The 24,729-nt window shown below is 48.2% G+C and overlaps 1 protein-coding gene across 2 annotated transcripts in view; it reads right to left on the bottom strand.

The window, feature by feature from the left end:
* DNMBP (dynamin binding protein) overlaps positions 1-24,729 on the bottom strand; it is a 52,615-nt gene that overhangs the window by 2,499 nt on the left and 25,387 nt on the right. For both annotated transcript variants that reach the window (XM_081008402.1, XM_081008403.1), the window contains 11 exons: positions 11,088-11,281; positions 9,987-10,086; positions 8,651-8,798; positions 8,195-8,212; positions 7,225-7,424; positions 2,891-3,021; positions 2,699-2,803; positions 2,361-2,489; positions 1,532-1,864; positions 549-731; positions 186-384 (listed from right to left, as the gene is read on the bottom strand). In XM_081008402.1, the coding sequence (XP_080864528.1) occupies positions 186-384; positions 549-731; positions 1,532-1,864; positions 2,361-2,489; positions 2,699-2,803; positions 2,891-3,021; positions 7,225-7,424; positions 8,195-8,212; positions 8,651-8,798; positions 9,987-10,086; positions 11,088-11,281 (1,740 nt within the window). The remainder of the gene's footprint in view (positions 1-185; positions 385-548; positions 732-1,531; positions 1,865-2,360; positions 2,490-2,698; positions 2,804-2,890; positions 3,022-7,224; positions 7,425-8,194; positions 8,213-8,650; positions 8,799-9,986; positions 10,087-11,087; positions 11,282-24,729) is intronic.

The following is a 24,729-nucleotide window of genomic DNA, read 5'->3' as shown; positions in this document are numbered from 1 at the left end:
GAATGACTTTGATTGATATCTGGAAAGAACAGGTGGTTCCTTTAGAAATTAAAATAAGTGCACTTAGCGCCAGATTGGGTGGGAGTGTGGAACCCGCACAAATTAAAGAATAGATACAGAACAAGCTCCTCCGGACAGGAGGTGTCCCATGGTTTGCCTGGAGCCCAAGAGAGGCCTCCACTCACCTCCATTGTCAATAAGCCAGCGGTTCTGACTGCCCATGGGGTCCTTCTTCTTAAGGACTCCCACCAGGTCACCCTCCAGCAATGAAATGTCCAACTCTTGAGCGGCGTTGACGTTGCGCTCAGCCTGGAAGAGCTTGTCTGGGGGGTACCGAGATAGCAAGGCGGCGCGGAGGTCGTCTGACTGCAGCATGTAGCTGGGCTGCAAGGGAAGCGACAGCACCAAACAGTGATGGGGAAGGCGATGCAGTGACACACAGTGCTCTATGCCTGGCCCTGGTTCCTCAAGCCAAGGCCGCCCACCACTGGACAGTGCTATGTTGAATGAGGAGTCCCCTGCCCATCGTTGCCCCCACAGTTGCTCACCATTCCCAGAAGCGGCTGCCTCCGTGCTGACTGGCGCTCCAGGCTTTTCCTCTCAAAGGGCTTTTTGGCAGCGGGGGTGCTCTCGGGGAAGAAAGTGAAGACCTGCAGCTGCTGGAGGACGCGGCTATGCTCTTCCTGGAAGATGGCAACCAGATTGCCCTCTTTGCCAACCACCTGCAGCAGCTAGGAGAGAGGAGAGCGGCAGGGCCATCAGAACAGTGGAAACGGGCAGCCCGGCTAGGCACAAGAGACAGGCCACTATGAAGCCTTGCTCCAGGAAGGGAAGACACAGAGACAGCTCTAGAAACCCAGGACCTGGTGCCTTCTTTTCCTTACTAATAGAGCCCATTATCAACAGTTATGTCCTGTATCAAGATCGTCATCCCAAGGAGTCTTCCATTTCAGAGGGGCTATAGTTCAGGGGCAGAGTACATGCTTCGGATGCAAAGGGTCACAGGTTCAATCCCTAACATCTCCAGGTAGCGCTGAGAAGGGCTCCAGCCTAAAACCCTTGAGGGCCACTGCCAGTCAACGCAGATAATACTGAGCTAGATGGACCGATGGGTCTGACTCAGTATAAAAGGCAGCTTCCTTTGCTCAACAGTGCCTTCCTGTTGCCATTTCCCCCAGTGGCATTTACAGCCTGGGGCAAAGAATAAACTCACGGGAATTCAGAGATTGTATAAGGCACAACGGTCACTCACAACCATCGGACTAGCGGAGGGGATTTGAGGATAGAAGGTCAGAAGGCACCAGAGAGAGAAAGCAACAGCCAATATGAAATCCCGGCACAGAAGGCAACTTTTAAAGAGCACTGTGCTGACCTAGTGTGTGCCTTTTCCTCCTCCACGCCAACTGGAAAGTGCATTCGTCGAAAATATAGAGCAAATGAGGCAGCCCTATATGCTCTTTCCTTCTGACCCTCGCTAGTCTCCAATCAGGATGGGCAGCCTGCACAGTCCTGGCCTCACTTGCACACTTACGGAAAGCAGAGGCTGCAGCTCCTGCAACGCCAGATGCACAAAGTCACAGTGGGCCTCTGCATAGCCGCGCAGGCAGCTGGTGAAGAGCTCCTTGGCACAGCACTGGAATTTGGGCAACTCATCCAGCAGCTGCGTGTTCAAGGCCTCGTAATTGTTGCGAGCCGACTGCAGTTCTTCCAAGGTCCGCTTGTCCTTCAGCCTTTCGGCCCGCTCCGTGCATGTGTGGAAGTCCAGGAGCTTGTCGAAACGTTTCTGCACGAGTTTGTGAGGCCCGGCAAACATGTTCAGCAGTTGATTCAGAGGGGAGAACACCAGCCGCTCTGTGCGCTCCTTCTGCAAGGGGCACAAGGACACCAAAATAGCATGCTTTTTCCCCCACACGTTTCTGTAGCAAATCATTATTTCGTTATAGTTTCAGTACAAGCTGTACTGAAGGAAGGAAGGATTTTGTTTCTATCTTGCTGCAGAAAATTCATTGGGAGGAGGAAGAGGAGAGGAAGACAATACACATTTGTTTGTAGTGTCAACAAAGGCAGAAGGGCACCTGCTCTGCCCAGTACCACTCCATATGTATTTTCAGGAGAAAGCCCATTTTGCAATATCTCTTCTATCCCAGCTCCTTGCCACAAGCTCTCCTCCAACAACCAATGGCTTCATGACCCTGAAAGGCTTCCTCCTCCCCACCTCCTGCTATGCTTTTCCCTCATCCTGAAATATTTTTCTAGCCTCTTCCAAACTTCTTTTCCTTCTGTTTCTGCAGCCAACTGACTCTGTGCCCAGAAGGAGGAGGAAACACCTGACCCAGGAAGGAAGCAAAGACCTCACTCACGAAATCAGAGAAGAGCTGGTCGCTGATGAGACGGTGGACCTTCTGGAACTGTTCCAACTCAGCACTGCCTTTCTCCATGCACAGGTCCCACATACTCAGTGCTGCTGTCACTTTAACACAGGCGGACTCCTGAGGGCAGAGAGACACAGACGTCAGCGGGGCTAAAGCAGTTTGCAACCCCTGCAAGTCTGGCCACAACCAGAGCCAAGATTGTGACGCAGAAACTTCTGCCCAAAGCTAGCCAAGGCAGGACCCTCAAGTTTGCTAGTCACTCCATCCCCTCAGTCCCCAGTTCTTTACAAGGTTCTGTCCCATCCCCTACAAATATGTTTATTCACCCGGACATGCTGAAGGTAGAGAGAAAGGTCCCGGATGAAAGATTTAATCAGCCGCTCCTGCATTCGGAAGTTCTTCTCGGTCTCTTCAAAAGCCTCATCTTTGAGCTGTAACAGGAAGGAGGAGGAGACTTGATAGGTACCGTGGAGCTTGTGATGGATCCCCATAGACATGTAGCCAGAGTCAGCATTTACCTGCGGTGCAAAACCTGTGAGGTGCTTGAGGTGGCTGCTGACGCGATTCGATTTCTTGATGATGGAATGGAAGTTGAGCTTGGAGATCTTCTCAATGAGGCTGTCGTCATCAGTCTTCCGGTACTTCAGCACTGAAAGAGAGCGGTGGAAGCAAGAGTCAGCTCCCAAGAGTCATGGAATAACAGGGTTGTGGGGATGCAATAGAAAAATAGCACCCTTGTGCAAGATTGTGCAAGAGGAAGCATCTGCTGACTTGTTCCCCCCACACGCCTGGGTCACTGACAAGCTGCCTAACCACAAAGCTTACGCGGCTGTCATGCTGTCTGGAGTTATGTCCTGGTAGAGAATAGTTATTCTAAGAAATGCATACCCTAGCTGTTTTCCACCCGAGTGCTACACGTGTATATGCAACATGATGTAATGTGCGCAAGGCTAATAAACATGCAAGGCTGCTGGGAGAGAGAGCTCACTCCTTGCTTAAACCTTCACCCATGACTCCTCGTCATTTTCCTCCGCACCTGGTGGGCTGGTTCCCCGACAAATGGTGCCTCGTGTGATTGCCTGAACGGCTTCCAGGACGCGTGCTGTCAAAGACGGTCCTCCCTGCTACTCACCCGCCCGGCTGTGGCTCAAGGCGCCTTCTCATCTTCGGATCCCCGGTGAGTAGCTATTTTTCTATTTTTATCATGGGTTCTACGCTCTCCAACCCTCAGAAACAATTTTTAAAAGACATGCAGCACCTCCTTCGGGAAAATAAACAGCAAGTACCTGAAGGTGATCTAATTGCATTGATTCTGGCCATAGATGAACATTGTCCATGGTTTCCTGAGGATGGGACATGGGAAATTCCGGACTGGGACAGAATTGGCGACCACTTTCATGGCCATAGCCGCATAAATGTTCACGTCCTTAGTGCCTGGGCTAAAGTCCGTGGCTGCATGGCAACTCTTACGCCCAAAAACATCCTCTTGGCTTCGTTGCAACCACAACAAAAAACAGTCGTGAATATGCCTTTCATATATCCGGCTGCACCGCTTCTACCACCACCTTTTACTCCGCCACGACCACCAGATTATCAGCCTCCGCCGACGCCACTGGGGACTGCAATTAAACAAGCAGCCCCCCTCTTAGGTTTTTCATCTGGCACGCCAGTGGCTAAAGTCATACTGCTCCCTGCGGATGCCACAACTCCTACAGATACCCCCTTAATTGCTGCTGCAATGCCTCTCACAGCTCAGCGCCCTACATTAAAAATGACACTGGGTGGACGTGAGGTAGAGGGGGTTCTGGATACAGGGGCAGATGTTACTGTGATTGCTAAACAAGACTGGCCTCCCGAATGGCCCACAAAGGCAGCTGCGCAGGTTTTGGGTGTCGGGGGAGAAGCGCCAGCCTGTCAAAGCCTCCACCCAAATGATATCCTTGTGGCTGCACAGGACATATCAGTGGAATTATTAAAAGACCTTATATCTGCCCTGACAGATTTTGGACTGTGTATTGCCCCAGATAAGGTTCAGCAAACTTTGCCTATGTTATATCTTGGACATAAATTGACACAACAAGCTGCCATTCCAGTTGTTCCCCAATTGTCTTTTCCTGCCCGCCTACGGCTGGTTGACCTTCAACAACTTTTGGGACACCTGAATTGGATAAAGAATTACCTTAATCTGCCTACTAGCACCTTGTCACCATTGTTTTCTGCCTTACAAGGACACAAACTACCCAGAGAAGTCATCCCAGTTACAGAAGAAATGCTACAAGCCTTACAACAGGTTAATGCTTTATTAAGAGACCGAATGGTGGATCGCATAGACACTCTGCACAATGTGCAGTTATCCTTGGCAATTTTTTCCACACCTTTGCTGCCTACAGCCATTCTCTACTCACAGAAATCGGCTGCCCCCTCGGGTGTCAACATTGTGGAATGGATCCACCTTCCGCATACTCCACTGCGTAACATTTATTCCTCTCCAGCGGCTGTAATGGATTTGGTAATTAAAGGGCGCGCTCGAGCAAAAGCCCTCTCTGGACTGGACGTTGAAAAAAATTATTTGCCTTTTTCACTCACAGAAACACAACACCTGATTTCCACCTCCGTGGCTACTCAAGTAGCACTTGTGGATTTTTTGGGAACCATCACGCATAATCCCCCCTCTGATCCACGCCTGGCTTTTCTTTCTCAAACTGTCTATACTTTAAAAACTGCTCTTTCTCCAACCCCCATCCCCTCTGCCCTTACCCTTTTTACTGATGGGTCAAAAACGCGGGGGGTGGTAGCATGGGAGGAGGGTGAAAAATGGAAAACTGAATTTACTGAGCAACAGAGGTCCGCCCAGCGGGCTGAACTTGCTGCTGTAATCCTTGCCTTTCAACTCTTTCCTGATAAACCTTTTAATTTGCTTGTTGATACACAATATGTGTATCGCCTTCTGTCTTCCCTGCCTGTTTCTTATATCACGCCTGCGTTAGATGCTGATTTGTTTGTTCTTTTTTCTACCTTGCAGTATCTTATTCAAGAATGCCGTCATCCTTTTTATGTTGCACACCTTCGTTCCCACACCAATCACCCAGGGTTTTTGGCTCAGGGAAATGCCTTGGCAGACGCTGCACTGCGATCTGAAGTGTTTTCTTTGTTTTCTGACCCTATTCTCTCTCATTCTACCTTTCACCAGCCTGCTAAAGTTTTGGCAAAAATGTTTAAAATCCCTATTGCACAGGCACGAGACATTGTCTCTCAATGTTCTACCTGTTCTAAGGCTCCAACCATGATTCCCTTTGATGCGGTGAACCCTAGGGGCACGTCCCCTCTTGCGGTTTGGCAGATGGATGTTACTCACACCCCTCTGCTCGCCCCATTCTCAAAAGTTCACTTGACAGTGGACACCTCATCTGGATTTATCTGGGCCACCCCACTGAAGGGTGAGACCGCTCGTCACGTCATTCAGCACACCCTGCGCTGTTTTGCTGTGATGGGTAAGCCACAAAGCATTAAAACGGATAATGGCCCAGCCTATATCTCCTCTCAGTTCTCATCCTTTTGTGATTTATGGAATGTGAAATTAATCCATGGTTTGCCTTTTTAATTCAACAGGACAGGCGATTGTGGAGAGGGCGCACTTGACCTTCAAGACTCTGCTGTCCAAACAACTTGGAGGTCGAAATGCCCCCTCTGCCGAGATTCCTTCAATCGTGCATACTGTTTTATTCACTCTTAACCATCCTTTGTATCCCAATAATAGGGAATATACACCGGCTGAGATTCATTTTCAAAAAGCAGAGCCTTTGGCTCGACCTCTTGTATCTTACAGACAGCTACCTGATCCAACATGGCATGGTCCTGTGCCACTCATCTCCTGGGGACGCGGCTACGCAGCAGTGGACCTGGATGGACGGCCTACCTGGTTACCAGCGCGCTGTGTGCGACCCTGGCGAGCTTCTGCCTCGGAATGAAATTTATGACTCTGATTAAATAATATAAAAAAGGAGGGCATGTGGGGATGCAATAGAAAAATAGCACCCTTGTGCAAGATTGTGCAAGAGGAAGCATCTGCTGACTTGTTCCCCTCACTCGCCTGGGTCACTGACAAGCTGCCTAACCACAAAGCTTACGCGGCTGTCATGCTGTCTGGAGTTATGTCCTGGTAGAGAATAGTTATTCTAAGAAATGCATACCCTAGCTGTTTTCCACCCGAGTGCTACACGTGTATATGCAACATGATGTAATGTGCGCAAGGCTAATAAACATGCAAGGCTGCTGAGAGAGAGAGCTCACTCCTTGCTTAAACCTTCACCCATGACTCCTCGTCATTTTCCTCCGCACCTGGTGGGCTGGTTCCCCGACACAGGGTGTGGTGAGGGACAGCAAAAGTCACCTGGTCTAATCCCCTGAGAGTACAGAAGATCCATTAAGGACTGTGCCATCCTGGGGAGTTTCCCTCTCAGCCTAGACACAATCCTCTGTCAGTTCACTCCTACCCACAGTACACCACCACTTCCAAACACCAGAGGTAAGTGGCTCATTTGCCTTTCGACATTTGTCTCTTTGTAACGGAGCAATAACTGGATAATGCATCCTGCCAACTAAGCATGACTGGGTTAAACCAAATGGACTTTTGCTATTACTCCCACCAGCCACTAGAAGGCGCTTCACCTTTCTCAATCTCTCCCCCCCCCCCCCAACAGCCAGCCTGCTGTACACTCAGTCTCCATAGACGGTACCCAACTCTTCCACACAGGGATGCTCGGCTGCTTTCCATCTTCCTCGCTTGTCTCAAGCGGGTGCTTGTGCTGCTCCTCCCCTTTCCCCACGTTGTCTCCCCTGCCCCACAGCTCACCCAGGTCCTTTCGCCTTTTGGACTCATTGATGTTGCAGTTGATCTCCTTGACAGCAAGGACAGCCGCTGCCAGGGGAGCACGGTCAGGATGAGACTCAGGTGTGGCGCCCAGAAGCTCCATCAGCAGCAGCGGGTAGCGCATCACACGCTGAACGGGCTTGATCAGGAAGGAGCCCAGGTCAATGTAGTTAGTGCAGCCCCTGAGAAAAGGGGTGGGGAAGTTAGCACAGAGGATCCCGTATGTTGTCACCCACACTCTCACCCCACAAACACTGCACCCCAGGCAAACCAACCCCCACCTTCCAACTGCTCTTTGGCATAAGCATGCACGTGTGAGATGCTTTGTTTAAAAATGTTTTTACTAAATCGCCTATGCCGCCTTGAAAAGATATTCATATTTTGAAAGGTAGCCTACACATTTATTTAATAAATACCTTGGGACACATACTGAGGCTAGACAGGCCGCACCCGTCTTCCTCCCCCAAAAGACTATATATCATCAGACAACATAAAACCAGCTCATCTCATTCGTCCCAAACTCACTCACTTCTTCATCCTCTTCTAGCTGAACTCACAATACCTGGATGGTTGACTAGTTGTTCCCTAAAAGCCAGCCAGCCCAGTAGCATTCCTGCCCCACATCTCACTCAGTTCCTTCCCCATCCTGAGCAGGCCAAGATGGTCACAGCAGTCTGAACCCCTTATAATCTCTTACAGCCCTCTCTTCCCACTCCTGTAAGAACCCCATTCCCAGACATGTTCCTTGCTCCTGCCTCAGGCAGAGATGCACAAATACTCAAACCCTTGTATTCTGGTGTATGACCGTAATAAAGATTTGAATGATTGACCCAAACCCTTACTCATACTGTACATTTTTTGTGGGTAGGTTTGGACAGCAAAGAGAAATCAGGCACAGAACGTAACTGGGGAACAGCAAGAAACAGACTGATGGTATAAAAAGGTCACTTACCATTCAGTGTACAGACTCCTGACAGGAAAAAAATAAAATAAGAAAAAGCATTAGAACGGTTGCTGCCATCTCCACCTTCTAAGCAACAGCCTTAGATGCACTCAAGCTAGGAAACTCCTAGCCTGGAGGGAATGGGAAGCTGAGGATGTTGCTGGACTACATCCCTGACCATGAACCATGCTGGGAATTGGGAGACCAATATCATCTGGAGGGCCACAGCTTCCAGACTTATGCGCTGTTTTGGTTGAGGGTCATGTCTGGAGGAAATGTTCAGTGGTTGGGCAGCATCTGAAATTCTGTTCCCAGCACAAACCAGTGGAGTCCAGTGACAAACAAGCAGCTTCTTCTGCTCTAACCGGGAAGGAGAGGGGATCAGGGCCAAATTATCCCTCTGTGTCAAGAGTACAGCAGTTGGGTGGGATTGTGAGAAAAGAGCCTGGGCAGCTGCCCTCTCACCTGAGGCTCTCCAGGGACTCCAGCAGATGCTTCTGGACCCGCTCATCCTTCTCATAGGCCTCCAGAAGGGCAATGGCCTCGTCGTGGTTCTGGCAGTAGACTTTGTACACATCCTCCAGCTCAGCCCGAAATGCCAGGAATGTTGGCCCTTCGGGGGAGAAAAGGCACATGTCACTCAGCAGCTCTCTTTCTGATGGAAATGGCTCTTAATGGCCAGCCAGTAACAATATTCCCTTCCCACACTGCAGCAAATCCAGAAGGGTGGGGGAGCAGAAAGCGTGTCACCCAACACTTACACATGTGCACTCAACAGCACATCTCTCTGCCTTTTTACATACCCATGGCTATACTGATATTGAGAGATACTCTTATGTATAAGGCCCTCAAGGGCTTGGGATCAGGATACCCCAAAGATCTGCCTCCTCTGATATCTATCTGCCCAAACCTTAGTGGCCCTGTTTCACGTGGCCCAGGCAGGTAAAGTGAGGTGAGTAGCACCTTCTTTACAATTTATTCAACACCAGATGAAGATCTTATTCTCCCAGGTTTTTTAAAAAAGAGATTTTAAAATCAGACTTTTTATCTCACTTACTGCATATTTGGGTTTTATGTTGCTTTCTGCTGGAAATGTTTACACTGCGGTTGCGCCGTGATCTTTAATATGGTATTACATCATTTTATCTTTGCGAGCTGCTCAGAGAACTGTGTTATTGGGTCATCAATAAAATAAACAAATGTATGTGGCTCGTGAGTATGAGGGTGGGTTTTGCTTACACCCACCAGCAAATTGCTTTCTCCTCTTCCATCCTGGACACCATGAAATGAGAAACCAAGAACAGGCTGAAGGCTAAGCAACTGCCATATTTAGAGCCCCCAAAGCAGGAAGGAATGATTCTCACCTCATGTCCTATTGACTGGTGACCCATTAAAAAGCCTTTCCTATAGCTTGATTCACTTGTTCAAGCCATCTGGATTTACTCTTGTTTGCAAGCAGAGAAAAAGCGCAACGCCTGCCTTGGGCTGTACTGTGCAGAGTGAGGCATGCTTAACCTCTGATTTTAATGGACTTTGATATGCCAGACTCCATACAGATCAGGCTGTAGACTGGCAAAGGAACAGTGACTCTATCCCAGCTCTACTGAAGCTAGGAGACCTCAAAAGAAGAGGCCTGGTTATAGATTAAGGAAACAAAGGGAAGTCAGGCCCAGGCATTGGATTTGTTGGAATAGACCACTTGAACTGTTGCCTTTGTCTATGACCACTTTAACCAGCATCCTTTGCTCCACTCTTATTCCTAGGGTCAGAGATGCCCCAAAGTTTTGGTTGAAGCACCTACCAACAGCATCTGCAGCTTTCAGGGTGCTCAGCAACTGCTTAGAGAAGGAAATGACACCGTGGATGTTCCCAAACAGCCCCTCACAGTCTACCTGTGGCACCTAGGAAGCAAGGGAGTGTGTTGAAGCAAAAGGAAATTGTTTTCACAGAGGACTCTTATTTACAGATAGGCTGCTCCCAAGGACACACCCTGCTCACACGAATGAGCTAGTCCTTGGCAGTTTTCCTTCTCTCTGAAGATACAAAACATTGTGGGAGAACACCAGAGTTCTCCAGGTCTTGATGCCCAGTGACATCCCAGTATATACACAAACTGACATCAGCACTGCCAGCATGAGCACCCGCAGGCTTGAAAGAGGCCCTTCCAGCTCCTAAGCGTCACCTAAATGGGGAACCTGTGGCTCTCCAGAGTCCAACTCCCATCAGTTCCAGCCAGCAGGGCTAATGGTCAGGGATGACAGAAGCATCTGAAGAGCCACAGGTTTGATTTTGATTTAATATTTCTATTCCGCTTTTTGCAAAAACAAATGCTGAGCTCAAAGTGGCTCACAAGAATCACAATAGCAAAACAATAAATAAAAAAACAATAAACCTTACAATCACTATACTATTAAACAAAGTAACATAAAATAAAGCAAACAGCAACAAATTTATCAACATGGTTAAAACGAATCACTGAAATTATAGTAATTCAAAATATAAGAAAATATAAAACAACACCATTCATCAAAATGATTAATACAATTCAGTAAGGTCATAGATTCTCTATCCCAGACCTAAACAGTTGTTCTGTGCACCCACCACACCTTCCAGGGAATATCACCCATCAGCACCACCATTTCACACAATATTCTGTTATCTCATTTTTATCCTCCAAAGAGTCCAGGGTGCATATAGCACCCCCTTTCCTCCTCACAACAACCCTTCGAGGTAGGTTAGGCTGAGAAACAGTATGGTTAGAATTAAAGGCAGATATCTCTGGTTAAGCCCAACCTTCCATATCCAATGGCTCCAAATATTGCTAAGTCACACGCCATCCCTGGCAAAAAAACAAAGTCAACTGAAAGCCCACCATTGGCTGCCAAAAACTGGCCACTCCCACCTGTGCCTCCTGCAGCGGCACCAGGACCATCTGCACAGACATCTCAAGGTCCCGGATGTAATCCTGCTCTGTCTGCAGCAGCTCTTCAATGACCTTTGCCCTCTTCTCCAACATCCTTTGCTCTGGGTTAGGAGTGGTGGCTGCAGTGGCCGCAGACTCCAGTGATGCCGGCTGGGAGGAGAGCAGAGTCATTTCTGAAAGAGAAGCAAATGGGATCAGGACAGAGCATCCGAGCCAACAGCTCCTTATAAAGCAGCAGCGGCAAGCTGGAAGTCCATGGGCCAAATCCAGCCTACAGATGACTATCAGCCAGCTTCCTAGTGGATGAAAGAGGCTTTTAGTTCTGGACAGCCTCCTCACTGCTGGCTTCAGGGTAGGAGGAAAGCGCCAGAAACACACGAGCAATAAAACCCACGTTTCCGGCAAGTCTCCCACCTTCTGAGGACAGGGTTTTCCATCAGTGATGACTAACTGGCTGTGGCACGTAATTGAGAGGGGAAAGGGAAATAACTTGCCCCCTTGCTTTTGTGCTAGTTACGGATTTATTGCAATTATATCCCACCTCTTTCTCCAAGGAGCTCAAGGTGGCGTAGGTGGTCCTCTCCCTCCTCATTTAGTAACACAACAAGCCTGTGATGTAGGTTAGACTGAGAGGCAGCGACTGGCCCAAAGTCACCCAGTCTCCCAAGGTCCTGGTCCAACACTCTAACCACTATACCACATTGGCTACACTCTAGGTTAGACAAAGAGGTTATCAAGTTGAATGACCACAGCTGCATGGCCACACATCCCACAAGTCAGGGACACGATATTTGTGGAAGGTACAAGTCTTCCAATAGAGGTATGTCATGATGGAGCCAGTCAGAAGAGAGGCTGCCTAACCAACACATTTTTTAATGCATGCTTTTATACCCTACATATTTCTGACTGGGTTAATTGTATTACTTAAGAAGATTGTGCAACAATTGTGGGCTGCTCAGCTAAGATTTTTTTTTCCCAATCCAATGCACTGCAGCCACCACAAGGCAAGTAAAACATCTGAGGGAGGGGTTGTGGTTCAGTGGCAGACCACAGACTTCACATGCAATAGGTCCAGGTTCAATCTGTAGCATTTCCAAGTAGGGTGAGAGAGATCCCATCTGAAGCCCGACAAAGCTGTTGCCAGATTGATGGGCCAATGGACTGACATGGTGCGTGTCTGTGTCTGTATGTGTATACCGTATTTTTCGCTGCGTCTTCGCTCCATAAGACGCACCTAGTTTTTAGAGGGGGAATGCAAGGGGAAAAAAATTATTTAAAGGGAGCGCTGAGCAGAGCCTGTATGCATCCCAGGCTCTGCTCAATGCTCCCTTTCACTGACGGGCTGCCCTTCTCCCTCCTCGGAGAAAAGCCCCCAAGCTCCGCGCGGCTCTTTAAAAGGAGCGCGGCTCTTGGGGGCTTTTCCGGGATGTGGGGGAAGGGACTGAGGGGCTAAGCCAGAAGCTAGAACAGCAAGAGGGAGTGCTGTGCAGCGATCCCTCTCACTATTCTGGCTTCTGGGATTGCTGCGCAGCCTGCATTCGCTCCATAAGATGCACACACATTTCCCCTTACTTTTCAGGAGGGAAAAAATGCGTCTTATAGAGCGAAAAATACAGTACCTATTAACACACATACATATATACGTGTGTGAGAGAGAGCTTATTTTGTTCCCAACATTTGAGGTAATTTGAAAAAGGTTTTAAAAACAATACATGCTCCGCCCTCATACAACATTTCAGTCACCCCATGCTACACCAGTTGTAAACAAACTATTATAAGAGCAATAGGCAGGAGTTTGCAATGTATGTCATACAAAAAAAGGTGTGAGAAAAAGATCAGAACTCCTCACAACCCAATCCTTTGATTCAGAGGCGAGGTACACAAAGTTCAACAGGCATTGCTCTCAACGAAGCACACATAAGTTTGAACCCTCAGGCTCAAAAAGGAGGATTAAGGCTGCAATCTTATACCCACTTAGCTTGCAATATATATGCCTCAATGAACTCAGTAGGACTTACTTTTGAGTACACATGTATAGGATTGCACTGTAAGAGAATAAGGTTTCATTCTGAAGAATACAAAGTTCATTTTAAGCCTTTCCACTTAAGCACTGCATTGGCATAGGAAGACTGGAAAAAGAAAATACACTAAGGAGCTTATTCATTTCTTCATATCACTCTAGAATGATACAATACACCAGTTATAAATTAAATTAGTACATGGTATCTCTCAGACGCAGCTGACCTATGGAACTGTCTGCCACCAGAAGGCACAATCATCAACAGTAGCAACAGACAAAACTGAATTTGTAAAGGATCCAAGCAAGCTAACAAAAAATTCAAAACATTGAGAGCTATAATAATTAGAGCAAATGCTCACCACATATTCACAGGCAGAGTTGTTCACCTGTCACTTTAAGCTATAGAGCAGGGGTAGGCAAACTAAGGCCCAGGGGCCGGTTGTGGCCCAACTGCCTTCTCAATCTGGCCTGATGGAATCAGTGTGTTTTTACATGAGTAGAACGTGTCCTTTTATTTCAAATGCATCTCTGGGTTATTTGTGGGGCATAGCAATTCATTCACCCGACCCCCCAAAATATAGCCCGACCCCCCAAAAGGTCTGAGGGATGGTGGACCGGCCCATGGCTGAAAAAGGTTGCTGACCCCTGCTATAGGGGTCATGATTTATTAGGGGAAAGAATGTTCCTGATTCTTTCACATGCCCATGGACTGGAATCAGGTACTTTAAGACTGCCGTTCTATACACACTCACCTGTGAGTCCCAGGGAACTCCAGGGGGCTTACCTCTGAACAGACAAGCACAGCATCCCACTGTAATAGCACAAGAGGAAGGCATACAAAGCTCCTTGAAGCAACTGGCTCATTATTTGCCCTGCTGGGGGACAGGAAATGGAGCTGGCAGGGTCATCGGTTTGATCCAGTAAAACTAAAATTGTGTTTACTACTGCAAGACTCAACACACCACTGTTGTCTAGGAGACTTGAGAGAATGGGCAACGCGAGATCCTATCCTTTTTTTTGCAACCATCTGCTAAGCCAGAAGACATCCCCAGCCCCCAAATCACTTGGCGTGCCTTCCCAGATTTTTAAACAAAGGCACCCACGTCCACTGGAAGGGGAGGGGGCGCTACTAGCCACTCTTAGAACCACGCGATGGGGAAGGGTTAGGAAAAGCGCAAGTTAAGGAGGAATTGGAGCAAACCTTTCATTCCACAATAGCAATGAAGTCCGTAGTAGCAGTAGAACAACAACAACGGGAGTTCTGTACACAAAAGCACTGCCGGGTGAACTTTCGACAGCTAGAGCCCACTTGGCAGGGACACAAAGCGCTCGGGAAGGCGATAGACGAGGATCAGGAAACAACAGGGGGGAGTTATGCAGAGTGAGAACCGTGCAAGAGGCGGCAATGCGCGGCTCAAGCTTGCCGCCGGCTGCGCGCTCGCGGCGAACTCGAGGGGCAGCATTCCACGCCTCGTCCGTGGGGCGAAGGCTGCGACTTCTCTCCCCGCGGCGGCAGGAGAGAGGGGAGAAGAGGGGGCGTGGCTCTGGGTAAGAGCCGTCCAGGAAGGTGCGGGAGAAAGAGGATCGGTTCCGATCCAGCACCGCGCAGGATAAGAGCAGCAGCTGGGGAGGGGTCGAGAGGGGGACCCCCACCCATAACCCATCTCCGACCCCTGCCCGCCACTCCCTCCCCAAATTTCTCACCAAGCCGAGCTCAGAAGTCATCCGCGGCCCCACCTGCTGCTGCTGCTGCTCCAGATGGGGGCCCATCACGTACGCAACCGGCAGGGTAGGCGGACGAAGCTGACCCCGGCCAGCCCAGCCCACGGCCCCCGGCCCTTCGGGTATTAGCATCTCAATGGTCTTAAGGGAAGGAGCGGCCACCCGGGGTCGAGCAGAGCCAAAGCCCGGCGCTGCGAATCCGGAGTGGAGGAGGACCCTCCCTTCTTTTTGCAAGGGCGCCTCCCCAGTCTGGCTACCCCGCTCCGGATTGCGCTCCTAAAGTCCCCCCCCCCCCCGACTGGTTCTTGGCGCAAAGTCTGCTGCGGTCTGAGCGCGCAGAAGGCCAGCTGAGCTGCTGCGCCGAGGGAAAAGGGAGGACGCGGGAGACAAGGGACCAGGTGCCAGGTGCCAGGCAGGTCCTTGCACAGCTCAGCACCCCTGGGACCGCAAGGCAAAGCTAAAAAAGGAGGAGGCGGCCGGGAAATTGGCGGCAGCAGAAGGAAACAGCGCCGCCCATACCTGCGTCTTCGTGACCCACTGCCGTTTTTGCCCTTCCATGCAATCGCGGCCAAATCTGGGGCACAACGAGGGCGTGGCTGCCTGCCCGGGAGGCGACAATAGCAGCCCTCTTCCCAGGGCGAATCGAATCGGAACTGGGAAGAGGCGACTAAAACAGGTGCCCATCCAGTCTGGCGCGGCTCGTGGAAGTTCGGGCAGCGCAGAGCCGGCTCCTGGTTTTCTATCTCACCTGCTGTTGTCTTGACTCCGGCCAGCCCCCTGGCTCAGGTTCACAGGCTGATTCCTGGGGCCCAGCAACCCCCAGGCCTGGCATTTCCCAGGCATTTGCTCTTTTTTAAAGGGGAAACATCCAGCAGACTCTTCCTCTTCCCGCAGCATTCCTTTGTGACCCATCAGCTCCAACCACGGCGCAGAGAGAGAGGCACTTGTGCAATGTTTGGTTAGGCAAACAAGCAATTCACAATACAGTAGTAAGCAGGGATGCCAACGGAAGGCATGCATTTCCCTCTGTGGCTGCTGAAGAAAACTTTATCAAGCAGAACAAGCTTTCCCTCTTCCCTCCAATTAACTCGTTCCATGTATATATTTTGAGCCCCACCACCTGCAGAACAGGCACTTCTCAACAGCGATCTATCTCCCTCCCCGAATTCAAAGAGATTGTGTACTTTTGCTTGTTCATATGAGATAAAGATGTTCCATTGCCTCTGCGTTTAAACTGGTCTTAAAAAACAACAACATGCATTTATTCTCAACGGTTTACAGGAGGTAAACAAATAAAGCCAGCCCCAATGGGCACATAATCAGCTGGCACAATGAACAGGGTTGACGTCCCCCACCCCGATCTGGGTGCCAGATCTCACGATTCTGTTAGCGTGAGCTGAATTTTGATGAGCTGAGCCCATCTCTGAGTCTCTGCTTCTGGCTGGGCTGTTGTTCTCCCTGGGCTGGAAGCTGATCAGCATGCATTTTAAGTCCCACTCCCACTGCCTGTGTGACAAACACTGTTCTTGGCAGAGGAACACACATGCATGCCCTTTCAACCACAAGCCTGCTGTGCATAGTGAGGCAGCCCAAAATGCTAATGCGTCATTCCACAATAGTATGACAAAGGGCTGGAAGAAGGCCATCCCAAAAGGGCAGAATTCGCAAGGCACTGAGGCATCACAGTGCTACAGTGTGCTTTACACAAGCGCATTGTTCATCCATGGACTGCTCCTCACTTGCTCAGCAACTCGCTTACCTACACCAAACCTTGCATCTCCCACCACTCCTGGGCCTCTTTCCATAGCTTCAAAATAAGGGGTCAAGATACTAAGTCTGAAGATTTGCACCCTGCCTTTCAATCAAACAGTTCACAAGGTTGCTTACAACAGGTTGCAATAATACACATGCGCTCCCAAGCTCACACAACCCAGCAGCCCTTGGGCTGATAGATGGGACCAGAGAGGGCTGCTCTTTGGTTCTGTAGTCCCAGGGGCCTTGTGATATCTGGGCTCTTCGCCTGGGAGGCACTAAATTCCATCCAGAGTTGCAGCCCTCCATCATGCTTCTCTGGTACAGTTACTATCTGCATGATAAGATCAGTGCTGGCTCTCCAGCAATAGCTAAAATGTTCTCTACATCTGGGCGCTCGTAGGAGGAGTGGCACAGATAGGCAAAATAACTCTGTGCACCACAAGGTCCTCAGAAAGATTTTCAGTAGCTGTGGAGGAAGAGCCACAATCCTCTCCTCAAAAGGGCCCAGGGACATTGACATAGAATCATAGAATTGTAGAGAATGGTCCTCGTTGCGCATTCCAGCAGGGGCCACACCTTCTTGGCCTGGATTTCACAAACAATGTACCTGCTATTGGATGCTATTGAGGACCATTCTAGTCCAACTGCCTGCAATGCAGCAATATGCAGCTGTTCCATATGGGGATTGAACCTGCAATCTTGACATTATCAGCACAACACTCTAACCAACTGAGCTGTCCAAGGTTAGTGGCTGGCTCAGGGAGCCCAAACCCCAGGTATTTTGCAGCAGGCTGCATCTCTCCTGTCCTCCCCACTCTTAAAAACTTACTGTATTTTTTGCTCTATAACACTCACTTTTTCCCTCCTAAAAAGTAAGGGGAAATGTGTGTGCGTCTTATGGAGCGAATGCAGGCTATACCAGAAGCCAGAACAGCAAGAGGGATTGCTGCTTTCACTGTGCAGTGATCCCTCTTGCTGTTCTGGCTTCTGAGATTCAGAATATTTTTTTTCTTGTTTTCCTCCTCCAAAAACTAGGTGCGTCTTGTGGTCTGGTGCGTCTTATAGAGCGAAAAATACGGTACTTATAGAGTAGCTGGGGTGTGTAGCAGAGGACAGTAATGGTGAGATTCCAGCCACTCACTTCCTTAATTTCACGGTACATATAAATTTGTACAAATTTGTGTTACGGGCCAATGCCTTATACTATACGTGCCTAGCAATAACCTGGGTGCATGTGTGTCAATGCCACACATAGAACTGCAGGGTTTCAAGCCCCAAGATATTTCACATTTTCCAGAGGGAGAGCACACCTCCAAGTTGCCTTTCATCTGGCTGACTCTGGTGCCTTTGATGGCTGTATGACAGGGTGCTTCTGAGCTATCACTATTTTTGGACAGGATTCAATCACATACTGTGCAACAAAACCCCTTCCCCCGAAGAGCAGACTTGCGATAAGCAAAGTGACAGAAACATGAGCTGGAAAGCGTGGACAAGCGTGGATGTTGCTTGATACAACATCATCTAACCTCCCTGTGAACAAATCAGAATGGAGAGCCAACATCGTCTAGTCTCCTTGCAAATCAGGATGCAGATGCAGTTTTGCTCATCATTGCACAATATATTTCCTTGATGGCACAGGTATCTTGCCAGAAAACAAGGCAGCAGAAAACAAAGCAGATCCCTTTTACTGGAAGAACCTAGGAAAGATTTCACTGGCTAAACAAAAAGCTGATGGAGTCTCCTGGCCCAGACAAGAACATGTTGCCTTTGGGGGTGGGGAGCACAAACAGGGCTCCTCAGAGGCCCAAGCAGGAGCAGCCCCCTGTTGTTGCTGCCTCAGCCACTGACTGACTGCCCTGCCCACCCTCTTCTCACTCACCTCCCTCCTTTTTTCAAGCATCCAATAGCAGGTGCATTGTTTGCGAAATCCAGGCCAAGAAGGTGTGGCCGCTGCTGGAATGCGCAACGAGGCTGTGTGGTGCGTAAGTACCCAGAAACAACGTGGCAGCCCAGCACAGTAACCGCTGCTGCCTCTGCAGAAAGTAATTCCCAGGGCATCTGGCCAGCACATGGAAACCATGACCCAGAGGACAGAGGACATTCCATTGGTGTGACACACAAGATGCCGCCATTTCCAAATGAAAGCAAGTTTCTGTTTCAGACTTCGCTGCTTTGTTGCCTTGCAGCAGTGGAGCAAAATAGAAGAGAAAGCAAAAAACAAAAACAGCCTCAGGAGATTACAGTGGGAGGCATGTAGAAGAACTAGACAATTGATAAATAGCTGAAGCTGGCACCCTGGTCTGTGACTCAAGAGCCTCCTGCCTCAGATACTGGGGTAATAAATTCATGAGAACACATGTGGGACCTGGAATGAAAGAAGGCACTCCAAAATGCTCCAGGGTTCCAAACAGCCAGGCACACCCTTTTCCAGAATATTCTGTTCTGTCACCCACTCCCTCTTCTTCCCTGCACCAGTCAGACAGTCCTCACCATCCACATTCAGGAAGGAAGTTCACCTCCTGATGTCACTGGCCTCAAACACCCAGCCTCAGTCAGCATGGCGATCCACTGGGGATTATGGGAAGTTCAGCCACACCTGGAAGGCCTCAGGTTCACTCCAAATCTCCTGACTCCTCCTCCCAGAAGCTTCATGTAGATGTTCAAAGCCAAGAGGGACACAAAGGCTGGAATTCTCAAAATAAGTACCGCTGGGCAGAGCAGCAGTCACTCAACACTATCATCTGGGACCTGCCTGATAAGTAGAAACAGAACCACAGCAAAGTATGCCTCCAGTTCCCAATCTTGTCAGACAGCCCATGAGCCAGATAATTAAAAACAACCCCAAAGTCCAATGTAAGTGGTCTCTGAAAGCAGCTGAGAGATGGAGAGGAATCAACAGTCTTATATTCCCCCTGTCTATTTCTAAGCCTAGAAGATCCACCAAAATGACCAAGGAGATTTCAGGACCAAACGTGGACTTAGTTATTTATTACATTTGTATCTTGCCCTTCCTCCCCAACGAGCTCTGAGTGGCAAACATTAGTAACCTTGAAATCAGTAACTGCATTTTATTGGTTTTAAATGTTTTCAGATATTCAAAATGCTTTGGGTGTTTTTAACTGTTTTGCAATGTTTGAAATGCATTAGGGAGGGGGTTCCACAAAAGGGGAATGACCACCAAAAGGCCCTGCATGGGTCAACTGGACAGTCTCTAGAAGCCATCAGAGATGGGAAGCCTCTTCCCTGTCAATAGGCTGCATTCCCTCAGGTGACATCTGTCAGGGGCTTTAACTGGTAGTGTGTAGGGGCACAACCAAAGGTGGGTGGGGCACCTGTTCGTTCTCTCTCTCTGCCACTCCTTTCCCCCATTACCCACTCTTCTTGCCACTTACATGAAATTAAGCCGGGGGTCACAGGTTGCCCACACTTGCTCTAGATAACCAGTTTCATCCAAAAACTCATGGAGCTAAATGACACAACACAATCACCTTACGGCAACTCTGAAACTCACTAAGTTATTCATGTCATGGAGAGTTGAATCATTAAAAAAACAAGGAAAAAGTTCCAGGTGGCATAACTGGTAGATTGCTGATATGCTTCATGGTGTATCATGACAACAAGGTTTGATATTGTCCCCTATGTTTTTCAACATCTGGGTGAATCACCCCAACTTATTCATAGGCTATGTCCACATTCTCAGCTGGCTTCGACTGACATTAATCTAAACACTGAGCACTAACCAAAGCCCTGAGCACTTCCTGCACCATTATGTTTATGAGTTTGGTTGCCTTGATTACTGTGAGCAGGTCTATCACCAGACAGCTAAAACAGGGCTAGGGAACATGTGGACCTCCAGATGTTATTAGACTCTCATCAGACCCAATAGATAGGAATAATAGTTGTTGTTGAACAACATTTGGAGAGTCACAGGTTCACTACCCCTGAACCTAATGGATAGTCAGGGACTTTCAACAAAAGAATGTTCCTTGTCGACTGGAACACTCTCTCCTCAGACTTTGGAAGGGGAGACCCTTCTGAGAGTGGGAGAAGCAATGTCTGAATATGGGAAAGACAAAGTCAGTTAAAGCTGGAGTTCAGCTGGATGGAAACTACTGTGAAAGCTGCAGGGGTCCACACATTTGTTCTTAGAGCCTGATGCGGGATTAGTAGTTGGGCAGCCTGTTTTGAGGAGCCTGCTTCTCTGTTTACAAAACCTGTGCTTGTATATTAGTATATAAAGAGATCACAGACAGCATAAGCCTCCAAAGAAAACTAAACCCTGTAACCTTGCCTCTGGATTTCTGATTTGTTTCAGGAAGTGAGAGAACTTAGCATTATACTTAAGCATTATATTCATTAACCTCTTTGGGCCTTTTGTAGCCAGGCTGGACTAGTGAAGTGTTACAGAAAAATATAAACAATGCGGAGCCAGATGGACAGACAGCTAAGGAAGGATTAAACTTTAGTTGAGAAAAGATTAAAACCGCCAACTTCCACTAGCTAGTCTAGCAAGGACCGATAAGGGCTGCACCCATTTGCTCACGGGGAGAACCAATCACCATTTCTGCATTTTTCCTCCAGCAATGGATGACTAAGAAGTGCCTAAACACTTTGCAAACATCGGAAGGGCGAGAACTGTACTTCAGGCTGCAGATACCAAGCTGCTTGCTTAAAGAAAATCGGTGGCATGGCAGGGAAAAGCCAAAGGGAAGGCTAGCTAGATATGCAGTGCTCCTCACAATGGGATATGCCTAGCATGAAGCATAGAGGGCTGTATATAGAGCAGAGCCAGCACTGGTGCAGCAGCAGCAGCAGCAGCTACATTTCCTCTCCTCCCCCAATGTGCCCCCCAAATCTTCTCCGGTGCCCCTCAACCTTCCAGAGCTGAGTTGGGGGGGGGTGCGCTGCAGGGGAGATGAGAGATGGGGAAAGTTCAGTTCCGCTAGTGCAGCCCTTGCCCTCTGTGCACCCTGCCATGGTTCTGATACCTCAAGCGTGCTGCATATGTATGTGAGCCCTCAACAAAATGCATGACATGGCAAATCTTGGCAACGAGGCTGGCCTCTGCCTTTTTGTAGCCTGAAGCCAGGGCTGAGGTCATCATGCAGCCTGAAGCTAGTTTTCTGACTACTTTCTGAATAGAACTGATCGTCAAAGCAGAGACAGAGATGGAGAAGATGGGCTGCTGACAGGCAAGACCACCAATTCCCTTTTGAAGAATTTCTTTCTAAGCAAGACAGGACGCAAGCCCTTTCCTCCTGGCTTTTTTAAAGGCATACACAAACTTTTAAGAAACAAACAAACAAAAAACAGACTTAGCATGGATTTTTCTCCCACTGAGCCAGGCTGGCGTCCCTCCTGCATTCATAAAGCAATTGATAGGCAGACATATCAGCAACTCGAACACTGATTCAGTCATTGGCATGGTACCAAATGAGGGATGCATCTGTTTCTTGTCTGTGTCTGTAGCACATATTTATTCACAATTTATTTCCATGTCAATCTGTGATTATTATTATTATTTTTTACACACAAAAATGTGCATTATTTCTGAATGTATTTCCCTCATAAAATAGGTATTTTACTACACATTTCACCTTAAAATGCATGCTTCACTATGTATTTTATCCAGAATCAGAGGACTGCATCATTGAATTTGGAGAAATGCAATAAAACAGAAGAATTGTATTATCTGCCTATGGCAGAATTTGTTTGTTTCAAAATGCAGAAGAAATGACACCCTGAGACCTCCTTACTTGCATCTCTTCCTCCTGTGTTTCCAGTGAGGCTATTTGCCTTTATTTTTGCTAAAGCAGCTCATGTATATTTATGCAATTAAAACTACATTTCCCTCCTAACTCTCCCCACCCTCCCCATTTTTTAAAAGCTGAAAAGCTGCTCCAGGAAGGGAATTACGGGAAGGTGGGCTTGTGAGGTCATAAGTTCCAGCTAATTAGCAAAATGCCCACCCAGCTCTTGCAGCAACTGAGCTTAATCCTGGAGAGAAGATTGTACAACACTGAACAAAATGTGTTGAGTAGGCTTCACACTGTCCAAATGATGTGCATTTCAGTGTACTCTTGGGGTTCTCACAACCAAGCACCATCATCTATGGCACCTAAACTATGATCCCTGCAGCCTGATTAGGTCTTTGTAACATGACCAGCTCTCCTCAATTGCTCAGATCAGCAGGGAAAGGTGCATTATACAAATGTAACTTAATCAGCAAGACAGACAGACTCGCCATGTAAATAGCCACTTATGTCACTTATCCACTGTGTTTCTCTCAGTGAGCACACATAACATTTGGAAGCTAAATACGTACAGTGGTACCTCGGGTTACATACGCTTCAGGTTACATACGCTTCAGGTTACAGACTCCGCTAACCCAGAAATAGTGCTTCAGGTTAAGAACTTTGCTTCAGGATGAGAACAGAAATCATGCTCTGGCGGTGCGGCAGCAGCAGGAGGCCCCATTAGCTAAAGTGGTGCTTCAGGTTAAGAACAGTTTCAGGTGAAGAACTTAACCTGAGGTACCACTGTACCAGGAAGCTGTAGTCAGCCATGGCTCCCCAAAGTGTATCCAACCCACGGGTTTACATACAGCATTAATCAAGCCCGGCCATCAGACATTCAGCAGTCTTGTTTTCTACGTATTTGTTCAGTGGGAGGGTTGAATGGATAGGGGGAAAAGAGATATTTGACAAGTGTGGGAAACCTTTGATCCTCCAGATATCACTAAACTGCCGTTCTGATCATCCCTGATCATTGGCCATGCTAGCTGGACCTGATGGGGGTTGTAGTTCAGCAACATCTGGAGGGGCAGAAGTTCCTTAAGCTTGGCTTAGGGACTTAAGTTTTCCGGCATCCTTATTTGCACAGCTCTAATTAGTGTATTGCGGACTCTCTTGTAAGTGTGTCTGTTTTCTGACCTTTTGTTCACCCTTGAAGAATGTCAGGAGTCAAAGTTCATTAAGTGGTACCCAGGCCTGCCCGGACCAAAGGTGCATATGACAGGTCTACTCTACAGCGTCTGCAGCATATCAAACAAATCCCACATATTATTGCATCCACCAACCATACACAGAATCTCCACGCTGTTTACTGTGGGTTCCTTATCTGCTGAGCTCAGCACCAGCCACCCGACTCCATCTGCAGCCCCCTCTTCCCTCCTACAGCCACCGGCTTTACTCCCTAGAGATTCTCCAGGATAGCAAGGTCTGTGCTTATTCTGCAAAGTACAGAATTTGGTTTGGCCACCAAATTTAACACCCTGATTACTTCCATCATCCTTTAAAGTTAGGTTTTTTGGAAAGGCATTTTCTAGACATTAAGGCTGCTAAAAATAAATTTTCCTGTGCCTGAACAGAGGGAAGGAGCATCAAGTAAAACTTTAAGTAGTCAGTGACTGGGACTTCTATGTCCTTCATATTAAGTTGTTGTTGTTGTTGTTGTTGTTGTTGTTGTTGTTGTTGTTGGGACTTCTATGTCCTTCATATTAAGTTGTTGTTGTTGTTGTTGTTGTTGTTGTTGTTGTTGTTGTTGTTGTCGTTGTTGTCTCAAAGCTTTTTACAAAATAGTACTAACAAACACATCCCACCCACTGAAAGAGGCCACAGACATCTAAAGTCCTGCAAAGGCAAGGTTGAAGGTCCAGGTAAAAATAAACTTTTTATCTGTAGCTATTTAGCACTCCCCAGTGACTAGCAGAGGCATTATAAATGAGCCCCAATAAGCAAAGTTGCTTAATATGTACACAGTTGCATGCAAAATTCATTTTTCAAATCTGGGATTTCAGCTGAATTTGGGGTATCTTAGCTCAGATTTCTTGTTTATTAGTACAGATTATCAATTGCCTGATGACAACTAATTCTGCTTTCCCTTTTCTAGCCCAGGGTCCAGCTGATGACAAGGCTGCAGGAACACTGAGCAGCAGAGGCTCCCACTAGCAGCAGCAGCAGTCAACAAGCCTGCCCCACCAGTTTTCCACTGTGCCAAGTTTTGTCTTGCTACTCTAAAGGCCAAAAGGAGTCTGCTGGGGAGGACGAGGGATGTGTAAACCCAGAGGGAAAGAGCCTCCCTTTTGCTAAAGTTAAGCACTATGCACACTGATGGTGCTATAAT

The sequence above is a fragment of the Podarcis pityusensis genome (genome assembly GCF_964106645.2).
Source record: "Podarcis pityusensis genome assembly, chromosome: 5".
Taxonomy (NCBI): Eukaryota; Metazoa; Chordata; class Lepidosauria; order Squamata; family Lacertidae; genus Podarcis; species Podarcis pityusensis.
Note: the sequence above shows the minus strand (reverse complement) of the source record. Positions and strands in the feature narration are given on the sequence as shown.